The sequence below is a fragment of the Poecilia formosa genome, unplaced genomic scaffold (assembly GCF_000485575.1).
Source record: "Poecilia formosa unplaced genomic scaffold, Poecilia_formosa-5.1.2 Scaffold386, whole genome shotgun sequence".
Taxonomy (NCBI): domain Eukaryota; kingdom Metazoa; phylum Chordata; class Actinopteri; order Cyprinodontiformes; family Poeciliidae; genus Poecilia; species Poecilia formosa.
In genome coordinates, this window is record NW_006800325.1 from 554,448 (window position 1) to 565,380 (window position 10,933).

Below are 10,933 nucleotides of genomic sequence, written 5' to 3' on the forward strand. Positions count from 1 at the left end.
ATACAACCAGGCACACAACCAGGCATCCAACCAGACATACAACCAGGCATACAACCAGGCATCCAACCAGGCACACAACCAGGCATCCAACCAGACATACAACCAGGCACACAACCAGGCATCCAACCAGACATCCAACCAGACATACAACCAGGCATACAACCAGGCATCCAACCAGGCACACAACCAGGCATCCAACCAGACATCCAACCAGGCACACAACCAGGCATCCAACCAGACATCCAACCAGGCACACAACCAGACATCCAACCAGACATCCAACCAGGCACACAACCAGACATACACCCAATCAAATAAACATCCAACCGGACATCCAACCAACCATCCAATTGGCCATTCTGATCAACATTATCATTGTGGGTTTAAATAACCTAAAAACCTTCTAAATTCTAAAACTTCTTATACTTTGGGAAAGTTTTTCTGTATTTGAGAATTAGGAAGAATCCAGAGGAATAAAGTTATTCCTTATTGTAACTGTTTCAGTTACTTCCCAGTTCTGATGAGGTATTGCTGCAGGTTTCAGACCATGGCCACCATGTTGGCCGTCAACGTGTTGGGATGCACGGGAACGACGGAGGAGCGGGCCGCTCTGCTGAATAAAGTCATCCAGATCGCAGCCGAGTTGAAGACCACCACAGGCGACATGTTCGGCTTCGCCGCCGTCATGAGAGCGCTGGAGCTGCCGCAGGTGAGAGGAACAGATCAGATTTAACCCTGCGGTTTGCTAATCTTTACGGATGGACAGTTGGGACAGGAAAGAGCAAAAGACATGGAGCTGTGGAGTGGTTACCTCTTACACACAGAGAATAAAACACAATGAGCAACACTGAACTCTAAACGTGTTATCTCTGGCTGTAAAGATACAAAGATTGCTGTTATAATTAAACTATCTGCTGTTATTAATGTCAAAGTTGGAGCTTCAGTTTGGAAAGCCAGACGATGGTGTGAAAGGTGTCACATGTGATCATTAATTTTGCTCTTCATTGCCTTAAAACGAAGCTACATTTTAAAACAAAACGTAGCAACTTTGTTGCTAAAGCAGCAGGAAGAGAGGAGAGCAGAAGGTGATAAAGTTTCCAACATGAATCCATCAAACTGCTTCTTTCTCTCCTGTCTGAGGCCAAATTCACTCAGCAGCCAAAAGCAACTCAAATCTCCCAGAAAAAATCTAAATTAAGTTATATAAGTTATATTTTTCTGTTTGTGGTTTTTGACGTTCCTTCGTTCCTCAGGTGTCTCGTCTGGAGCAGACTTGGACGACGTTACGGCAGCGACACACAGAGGGCGCCATTCTGTACGAGAAAACGCTGCGGCCGTTTCTGAAGAGCCTGAATGATGGACGAGGTAAAACACGTGTATATATTTATTTATTTATTTATTTTCTTTCTTTTATACTCTGTGAAGTAAAGTTAGAATCAGCCATTCGCTCTGGGTGTGTCTGTCCTGCAGAAAGCTGTCCGCTGTCCAGCACCACCTTCCCCCACGTCCTGCCCCTCCTCACCCTGCTGGAGAAGAGCTCTGCGGTGGCCGAGGGGTCGGAGCCGTGGGAGACAGCGGAGGCTGGAGTGGAGGTGGTCATGCTCCACCTGACGGCGGCCAGAACTATCGCTCAGCTGAGCAGGATCTATCACTCCAACGCTAAGAGCAGATTAAAGGGTAAGAACCTGGACAGTTCTGGTCCTGCTGCCTCCACTGGGTCAAGTCGGGTCACAGAGGCAGCAGCCTAGGCAAACTTTTTGTCTACCTCTGCTTTAGCCATGCTCATCTCCTTCTGTTGATGTATTTATTGTGGACATGGCTGCCACCTGCTGACATGGAATAGGTATTACAAGGATTAATTGGAAACCCAAAAGCACTTTAGGCTGTTTTCACACCTGATAATCTGATAGACTTGGTGCAATTGAGGTCCAAAGTTGAAACATTTGTTCCATCTCCAGCTGCTGTGATTCTCTTTCTCACTGCACTGAGTCAAACCTACCAAACCCTTTGAGCAACTTGCCTGTTCCCCTCCTCGCCTGTGGGGGCGCTGCACCAAGAACCACTGAAGGAAACAACATGAAAACCTCTGACAAAGACATCGAGCACAACTTCCTTTTTCACAAAATGCAAACAAAATGGAGTAGCGTCAAACTTTAGCACTAGATGTTCACAGATGCATTTGAACTGAACCAGAATTTACTTCAACCGAATCCCGACCCGAGGTTTGTATACGGACCAGAGTTTGATTGTTTTGGTTCGATTACACAGTCACAACTCCAAAAACGAACTGGACTTTCAAGGCAAACAAACTAGAGGTGGATTAAAGCGGACTAAACATGGCCGATGGGAATGCACCTATAGATGCATATTTTCTTCAAAGTCAGAACAAAAAAATATCCTTTTAAAATATAAGAGTGTAGTCGGGGCAAAAATCTGTATTCCTGCCAATTCTTTTCTTTATTGTTTTTGTATTTTCCATGTCTGCTCAAGCATAACAAAAGACAAAAAAAAATCTGAATTCTTTTTAATATAAAATATAGAAACCCTGAGTTACCCTCATTGGCAGCAGCATGCTAACCTCAAAGTGTCAAAGTGAAACCAGACGGTTGTAACCGACGTGAGCTGATGGTGAACTGTGACGTTCCAGGTTTCCAGGAGCAGGCCGAGGTCAGGGAGATCTTCCTCACTGACTTCCAGATGAGGCTGCTGTGGGGGAGCAGGGGAGCCGAGGAGAACCAGGTCCTCAGATACTCCAAGTTTGACCAGGTGCTGACCGCCTTGTCCAACCGGCTGGAACCGCCGATCAGACGATGCTGATCCCAGAGACGTTTAACTGATCAGCCGGCTTTAAGTGGTGGATTCTCTGACATCCGTTCAAGTCACTTTAAAGTGTAACTAACCCTCTGTGAAATCATAACCACGCTCCCTGACAAATGTAGGAAATTTAGAGAGGGTGTCGATGTGGGCATTTCTAAAGACCAAACACGACTGGCTGTCTGTTCCCCTCCCATTGTTGTTCCAGCAACAAAAACATTTCAGAGACTTACAGACATCATCTGAGGTGACTGCTTTAAAAAGTTCAAGAAGAAAACAAGAAGTTAACGTTTCAATTTATTGTAGAAACATTATTTTTTTAATGCTGTTTTTAAATATCTTTATTTGTTTTTAACTTATATCAGTTTTATGTTATTTCAGTAACCAAAATGGATTTTTCTGTGTTATTTTGGTTGTATTAATATATTTTTGTAGTTCATTGCATAAATGTGAAAAATTAAAATTAACAAAATAAAACAAAAATGTAAATGCTAAACCTAAATGCACCTTTGTAACCAATCAGAAAATTAAACTGCAGTGACCACATTTCAACCCAAAGGGGGCAGCACTGTGCCAGTTTAGCGCTGCAAACATTGCAGAACTAAGCAAATTTACCCAAAAACATCTTTAAATTCACATAGAAACTTAAAGATAGAAACCTCAAGAATATATTTAGAGAGTTTATCAGCAAAAAAATTTGTTTTGGGGGCTAAATACACTTTAAATGTGACAGATTGTGCAGTTGCTACATGGAAACATTTTTATCTGAGCCTCGCTGACGTAAACCTGAAGGAAGGAGAGTGAATGCATGATAACAAAACTTTATTAAGGCTTACAGCACAAATATTGAAAGGAAATGTGATATGAGTGTTGTTTTTTGTGTTTTCTAACATATATTTGGATTTTTACGTTGAAAAACTCCAACTAAGACACTTAATCCTGTAATTTGTGAGGTGAAGCAGTTCTTTTATCCTTTTATCATCCATCAGTTCCAGAGAATAAGAGTCCAGGACTTCAGACCGTGCAGCAGGCTGTCAACACAATGCTTGTGTGAAATGTGTAGAACTGCAGATGAAATGAGGTCCAGTTCCCGGTTCTGTTGGGACTACAGGAAGTTAATGCTGAACCTTTGTCTGCGGGGTAGAAATGATTTGTGTGCCTGAAGGCTGGACCTTCATTAAATACTAGACCAAACAATGTCTCTCCATCTTCACTATTAATTTTATTAATAAATGGTAAATCTGTTGAAGCAGTATCAGTTTGAGGGAACAGCTTCTGACAGCAATAATTCAAATGTACAGAGAACTTATATAATCTTACATTTAATATTTATCTGTTTAGTGTTATAACTGTGAATAAATAACATTTTCCTCTCAGAAAATTGACTTTATTAAAGGTTCCTGTATCATTTTTTCTCTCAAACTTTACTATGAAGTTTTTAATAAACTTACTCCAAAGATCTCTGGATTATTTTTAGTGTGTTGCTCTAAAATGTTGCTGCCAGTTTACAAAAAGATGAAAATCTTTGTCTTGTTTGCTTTTGCAGGAATTCAAAAAATAAACAGTTCACTAGTTTGAAAATAGCGCCCTCTGCTGTTCAAAAATACATTTTTTATCATATTCTGTTTTATTTTTATGTAATAATACGATTTGTAGCAAGAATTTATTTTGTGTTTGTTTACATTTTTTAAATATGAATTTAACAAATGAATCGTTGAATCATGTTATGGATGATTTTACTTTTAAACAAAGTTTCGAGTCAAAATATTAACTTTCTTATTATTATATTTATGTGCCAATATTTTTGTTCACGGGGTGCAAACAATCAAAGATATTTCCATTTATTATTTTAATTATTTTTCATGTTGCACTCTGAGAAAACCTGAGACATCTGCCGATGTGTTGCTGATTAAGTCACACAAAACTCTTAATATTTCCACAAAAATGATCAAAATAAAAATAAAGACAAAATCTCTACAAAGTTAGTGTGTAGATTTTGTTGATTGGCTGAGTTGTAGCAAGAAAACTAAACAAATACAACCAAAATCAGCAACTCTTCTGCTTTACTTCCAAGACAAATATATGAACGTTCAACAAGCTTAAAGGTGGAATTAAAGTTTTGATTATTGGAAAGAAGAGACGAAAGATGGCGTATCAGTGCCATTGTAGAAATGAAAAAGAAACATATTTCAGTCAAGAAAAACCCTCAAAATATGAGAAATTTCCTAGAAAAAAACGTTGAAATTTCTGAGTTTCAAAAGTCGAAAATGTGCTGGAAAAAAATGAAATTTTGTATTTAATCTCAGAAATATTCCAGTTTTTTTTTTCTCAAACTTTCGGAAATGTCCTCTTTTTTTTTCTTTTTTTTTTTTTTAATTGATCTCAAATTTTCGACTTTTGAAACTCACATATTTCTAGAACATTTCTGGGAATAATCTCAAAATGTCTTTTATGCCATGAATGTACCGCTCCACCCCCACTTTTTTCGGTCTACAATGGCCCAGAAAAACCTTCATAGTTTTCTGTGAAGAAATATTAAAAAGTCAGCTGGACTGTGATCCTCCAACGTGTCCTTCTTCTGGTCAACACAATACGTTCACATTCGTTCTGGGATTTGTAGTCCCTTCAGTGACCACGTTCGGTACATCCGCATTACTTCCGGTTTCCTTAAAGAACTACAACCCGCCCGGCGGAGCTCTGAGGAAGACAGCGGAGGTTTTCCGGCTGGGAACCAAAATGCTGGCCGTCCTGCCGGCGCTGCTGCTGCTGCTGCTGCTCAGCTCCAGGCCGGCCTGCGGCGTCTTCCAGAAGCTTTACTGCAGCTTCTCAGACAGCTGCGACTGCGACTTCAAGCCCAGCATCAGAGGTGAGTTTGGTCATGTTGTTTTCAGCTAATGCTACATGCTAGCAGGCGGCTAACAGGATAACATTCAGCTCAGACTGACTTACCGGTATGTTTTGGGTCGCCGTCATGTTCTGTTTCAGCTTAAATGTCTTTTTCTGATGGTCTCACATTTTCCGGATTCTGTAAGGGTCAGCTAGGCTGGTCCTGCTGCAGGAAATCATCCCCACACCATAACACTTCCACCTCTATGCTTCACATTTAGTATGAGGCTCTTTGGTCCAGAATATTTATTTGTTTCATGACAAACTTGTGCTCCGTTCTGGTGTCCAAATATTTTCATATTCCAGAAGTCCAGTTCTTAGAAAACAATAGTTTAACATGTGCTGTTGCTGATGTAGCATACATGTTTGAAAACTTCTTTTAGCATCTTCTGCTCTGCTCTCAGGGTGAACTTGTGTTTTCCTCCTTTACAGAAGAAAGATAGATTTCAGATTCTTCTGACACCTGTTTAAATATCTTACCAGACTTGAAAACATGAACTACATTTGGTTTATGCAAAAAATGTCTACTTGTCTTTGGGTTTAATCAGTCTAAAACCGCAGCAGTAGTTTATCAGCACTGAAGGCGTAAACTTTGAGAAAAACGTGACTTTTGTCAGTCAAAAGGGATCCTGGGATCCTGGGAGGCCCACAAAACGTCTGGACTGAGGGAAACCGCCTCAAAGTTTTCACATGCAAATGGTCTCAAAACATCAATATTATTATTTATCATGATAACTTATGGTATAATTTATTGTTCAGTAAAATTTGTAATCGTGGCAGTCAGGCATATCTACTAGTTTAAAATATCAAAGTTTCATGTCGTTCCTAAATAAAAACCTTTGGCTTGAATTGCTTATAAAAATAACACAATTCAGACAATTCAGTTTTTGTGTATTTGATGCTTCCTCTCAACCAGGACTCCTTTAAAAACAGGTTTTTGATATTAATGTATTTTTTTATCCTGGTAAAATAAATAATAATAATAACTGACAGGTTTAAGCTTTAACCTGTTTGTGTCGTGATGAGCAGACTTGGAGTGGGACCTGTACAAGAACGTCTTCGGTCAGCACCTGGCACAGGACCTGGTCTCAGAAGAAGTTTCCAGCTTTCTCCTCAATAAGAACCCGGATCGGCCCCTGGTTCTGTCCTTCCACGGCTCCTCTGGGACCGGGAAGACGCTGGTCAGCACCTTGCTGGGGAACCACCTGTACGGCTCGGCCATGAGCAGCCCCTTCGTCCACCAGTTCGTCCCCACGCTCCACTTCCCCTCTGCCGAGCTCGTCGCTCAGTACCGGGTGAGTCGCTCTGGACAAGGCTGCAGAACCGCCATCAGAACCGCTCTGGGTTTTTCATTATATTTTAGTTTTATTCTGTTGTGACTTTGTGTTAGTCTAATTCAGTTAGTTTTAGTGATTTGTCCCAGAATCTGCTGGTTTTGAAGCTGTGTGTCTGCTCTGGTCGGCAGGAGGAGCTGAAGAGCTGGGTGAAGGGAAACCTGACGGCCTGCGCGCGCTCCGTCTTCATTTTTGATGAGATGGAGAAGATGCCTGCAGGCCTGATCGACGTCCTGGAGCCGTTCCTGGGTCCGTCCCACGTTGTGTTTCGCACCAACTACAGGAAGGCCATCTACGTCTTCATAAGGTAGCCTGGACACCAGACACACAATCATTCACCATAAAATTACACAAACTGGAATCATGAAAATGAATTAGCTTAATGAAATCACGCCAGTTTTTAAAAACTCAAGTTTTTGGATTAAAAGTTTTGCTGCTAGGATGAGGTGGTTTTTCACGATTATCAAAGTAAAACTGCAGTGGAAACAACAACAACCAGATGTTACTACTGGCAGAAACCATGAAGAAGAAGACAGGAAGTAGTCAGAGGATGATGGTGCTGCATGTTTTTTTTTTTTATAACTTATCACATGAACAAACTTATTCACGTGATGTTAATTACATTTCTTATATAATAAAAAGACAGCAATAGTGATATAGTGCGGTTTTTGTTACGTTTCCCTTTCACCCGTCCCATGCCGGATATGGGATGGGTGAATATGCCCATATACGATTGTATATGCCATAAAATACGACGTCATATTAGTGCCATGATAGATAGGAAAAACTTGGACATTTCTGAGTTTGAAGTCAAAAATTTGCTAGAAAATACTGAGTTTAATCTCAGAATTTTGGGGGGGAAAAACTGGGAATTTCTGAGCTTGAAAAGTGATAAATTTGCTAGAAAAAATTCAGAAATGTTGAGATTAATCACTGATATTTCTAGAAAAAAATCAAGGAAACTTCTGAGCTTGAAAAGTTTTCAATCTCAGATTTTCAAATTTTTCCTGGAACATTTCTGAGATTAATCTCAAAATGTCTGTTTTTCCTGTTCTTTTTTTTATTGAGAAAATTTCTGATTAATTTAACAGTTTTGGAGTTTCTCCTCGCAGGTTTTTGAGTCTTTTGGTGGGAAATTGCTCCTCCTTTTTTATTTTTCTACCTGCGGCGGCCCCGATGCTCCGTGGTATCGTTGGTTCCAGGTGTGGCCGTCTCCCTGACGTTCTCGTCTCCAGGTGTTTGTCACCGTTTCCTTGGTGATTCCAGCTGAGAGTCTGTCGTTGTTCAGCGGTTTGTTCAGTGTGTGTCCGACCCAACGCCGTCTTTCCTCCTGATTTCTGCCTCTGCTGGCAGCTGGCCGGTTCTTTCCTTTGGGTTCATGTTACTGTCTGACCAGCGGATGTGGAGCCTCCTTTTGGGATGCTGTTGTCATGGCAACGCAGCTGCTGTAAACCTCTGCCTCCTGGTTTCTGTTTGTCTGCAGCACCGCAGGAAAGGAGGCAATACACCGGCTGGTTCTGGAGAACCGGCTGGCTGGACGGGACAGAGACGAGATCAAACCGTCTGACCTGCAGGAAGTCGTCCAGCAGTCGGTTTACAGCAACAAAACCAGTAAGAGACGCCCGTCAGATCTCTGAGTTCTGATTATTTAGTTTATTAAAGTCTGGATTGTTTTTCCTCCAGTTCTCTCTCTGGGTTTCCAAAGTCCAGAGTGATGTCATCACAGCCACAGCGGCCATCTTGTTTTACGTCTTCTGTGAATTCAAGTCAACCCACAGAAGGAAAAAGAACTATTTCTGATTATATTTTCTGTCATTTGTAATTTCTTTTTAAGAAAAGAAAGCGAGAGAGGGAAAAAAGTATTAAATTGTAAATTAAATTTAATATAAAACATTCAGAGATGTTATTTTTAAGCCGCATCGTTTTGATATTCTGATCATCTCTATGGAAACCAGCAGCAGAAACCAGTTTTTCTGCTCTTCTTATGATTTTACAAAATTTGGCTTTTACTATTTGAACAGATATTACTGAAAGTTAAATCAAACTGTGAAGCTGGTATATTACTGAACATGGATAATTCATACGTTATTACCTACAGAGACTTGGATGTTCCAGAACCTGTGGTTCCAGATTTACCATCTGGCTTCTTCTGCTGCAGGATGATGACGCATGTCTCACTTCAACGACGTAAAAATCAGACAAAATGTGACATTCAGACTGCAGACGTTCTGAAAACTATCTGATATGACTTGGTTCCACATATGGAAGTTGGACAAATTGGATGTGTTTTTTTTTTTTTGGTACATCATAATTGAGATGTTCAGACTGCCATGAAAAACTCGGATGTTCATATTTGGGTCAAATAATTCGACTGCTGTGTGAACGGAGCCAACCTGGAGTTTTTACTCACCGTTATTTTAATAAAGATATTTTGTTTATATATTTGAAATGTTCCGATCAGTACCAAGGGTTGATCCACGCCTTCTGCACCTTTTTCCTTCCACTAAACTTTCCATCAATATATTTTGATACAACACTTGAACAGCCAGCTTCTTCAGTGACTGAAGTCGTGACCATTAATGGCTGAGCAGACCTGAACATGTTCATATCAACATGTCTGTGTTGGGTTTTCCTGATATCAGGATGATAAATGACTGACTCAGGATTCTTCCTGATCGTCTCTGCAGTGAATCCTGTCTGAACCCGTCTGTCTCCCCAGGTGGACTCTACCTGTCCAGCATCATCCAGCAGAATCTCATCACTCGCTTCGTCCCCTTCCTGCCGCTGACCCGGACCCACGTGGAGCGCTGCGTCCACGCGCAGCTCTGCCAGCGCGGCAGCTGTAACCGCGACGACGTGGTGGAGGCGGTGGGGGGAGACATGACCTATGACCCCGCAGAGGGACACTACTTCTCCACCACGGGATGCAAGACGGTCGCTGCAAAGATCAGCTTCTTCCTGTGAGCCGCAGCCAGACGGTTCTGGTTCCACTGGGAGGAAAACGCCTCCGATCCGCTTTCAGGACGCAGGATTTGAACCGACGACCCGATGCTCATGGGCAACCGGAGGGAAAAGCTCTGTGAAGGCAGAAGGCAGCAGGAGGAAACAAACCGCAGCAGCAGAGTTTGGTGGCTGCTGCCTCTTCATGGTCTGAACCAGGAATCCTTTCTACCACGGCGATTTGGGGCGGTTAGACAGACACAGGAGCAAAACTCAGCCAAAAAAAAAGTTTACAGATTAATTCATTTCAAAGCTCCAAAAGTCAAAAATTCACTCCAAAAAAAATCTGAAATTTGAACATTAATCTCAAATTTTCTACAGAAAATCTGGAAATTTGTCACTTTGAAAAGTGAGAAATTTGTTGGAAAAAATGTTTAGATTAAACTCTGAAATTTTCTAGAGAAAAACTGAAGTCAAATATTTGCCCAAAAAACATCTGAAATTTTGAGATCTTAGAGATTATAAAAAACTTGTACATTTCTTAGTTTCAAAAGTCAAACATTTTTACTTTTGGAGCTTAGAATTTTCTGTGTTTTTTCTAGAAAATGTTTAAAATTAATGTCAAAATTTCTGAATCTTTTGGCAGAAATTTACTCTTATTTTTTTAATATGCCACCGTATTTCTACCGTGGACCAAACCTTAGACGACTTTTAAAACCTACAGCTTTTTAAAAAGCTGCAGCTGCTTCATTGACTTGTTTTATTTTATTTAAATTATTTTTGCTCTCCTTCTGTCAGCCTTCAGGCGACTTCAGACGCCTCACAGGGTTCAGTGAAGATTTTTGATTTCTTTGGTCCTTTTAGGGATGCAGAGGAACAAAGACTGACTTTATTTTATAAGTTATTATTTTATGGAAAGGGATCAGAGATTTGAATGAAAATGTTTTAATTTCAAGGTG

General features: G+C 40.8%; 2 protein-coding genes across 3 annotated transcripts in view; both read left to right on the top strand.

Annotated features, from left to right (window-relative positions):
• The window catches only part of LOC103154429 (SH2 domain-containing protein 3C-like), a 43,760-nt gene extending 40,568 nt beyond the window's left edge, over positions 1–3,192 (top strand). For both annotated transcript variants that reach the window (XM_007575707.2, XM_007575708.2), the window contains 4 exons: positions 538–709; positions 1,254–1,365; positions 1,471–1,677; positions 2,648–3,192. In XM_007575707.2, the coding sequence (XP_007575769.1) occupies positions 538–709; positions 1,254–1,365; positions 1,471–1,677; positions 2,648–2,817 (661 nt within the window). In that variant the 3' untranslated portion in view covers positions 2,818–3,192. The remainder of the gene's footprint in view (positions 1–537; positions 710–1,253; positions 1,366–1,470; positions 1,678–2,647) is intronic.
• A 2,294-nt stretch (positions 3,193–5,486) lies between these two features.
• On the top strand, positions 5,487–10,262 carry LOC103154431 (torsin-2A-like). The gene is made up of 5 exons (XM_007575709.2): positions 5,487–5,680; positions 6,730–6,995; positions 7,166–7,341; positions 8,518–8,645; positions 9,754–10,262. The coding sequence occupies exons 1-5, from the start codon at positions 5,551–5,553 to the stop codon at positions 9,996–9,998; spliced, it is 945 nt and encodes a 314-aa protein (XP_007575771.1). The 5' UTR covers positions 5,487–5,550; the 3' UTR covers positions 9,999–10,262.
• The last annotated feature ends 671 nt before the right edge of the window (positions 10,263–10,933 follow it).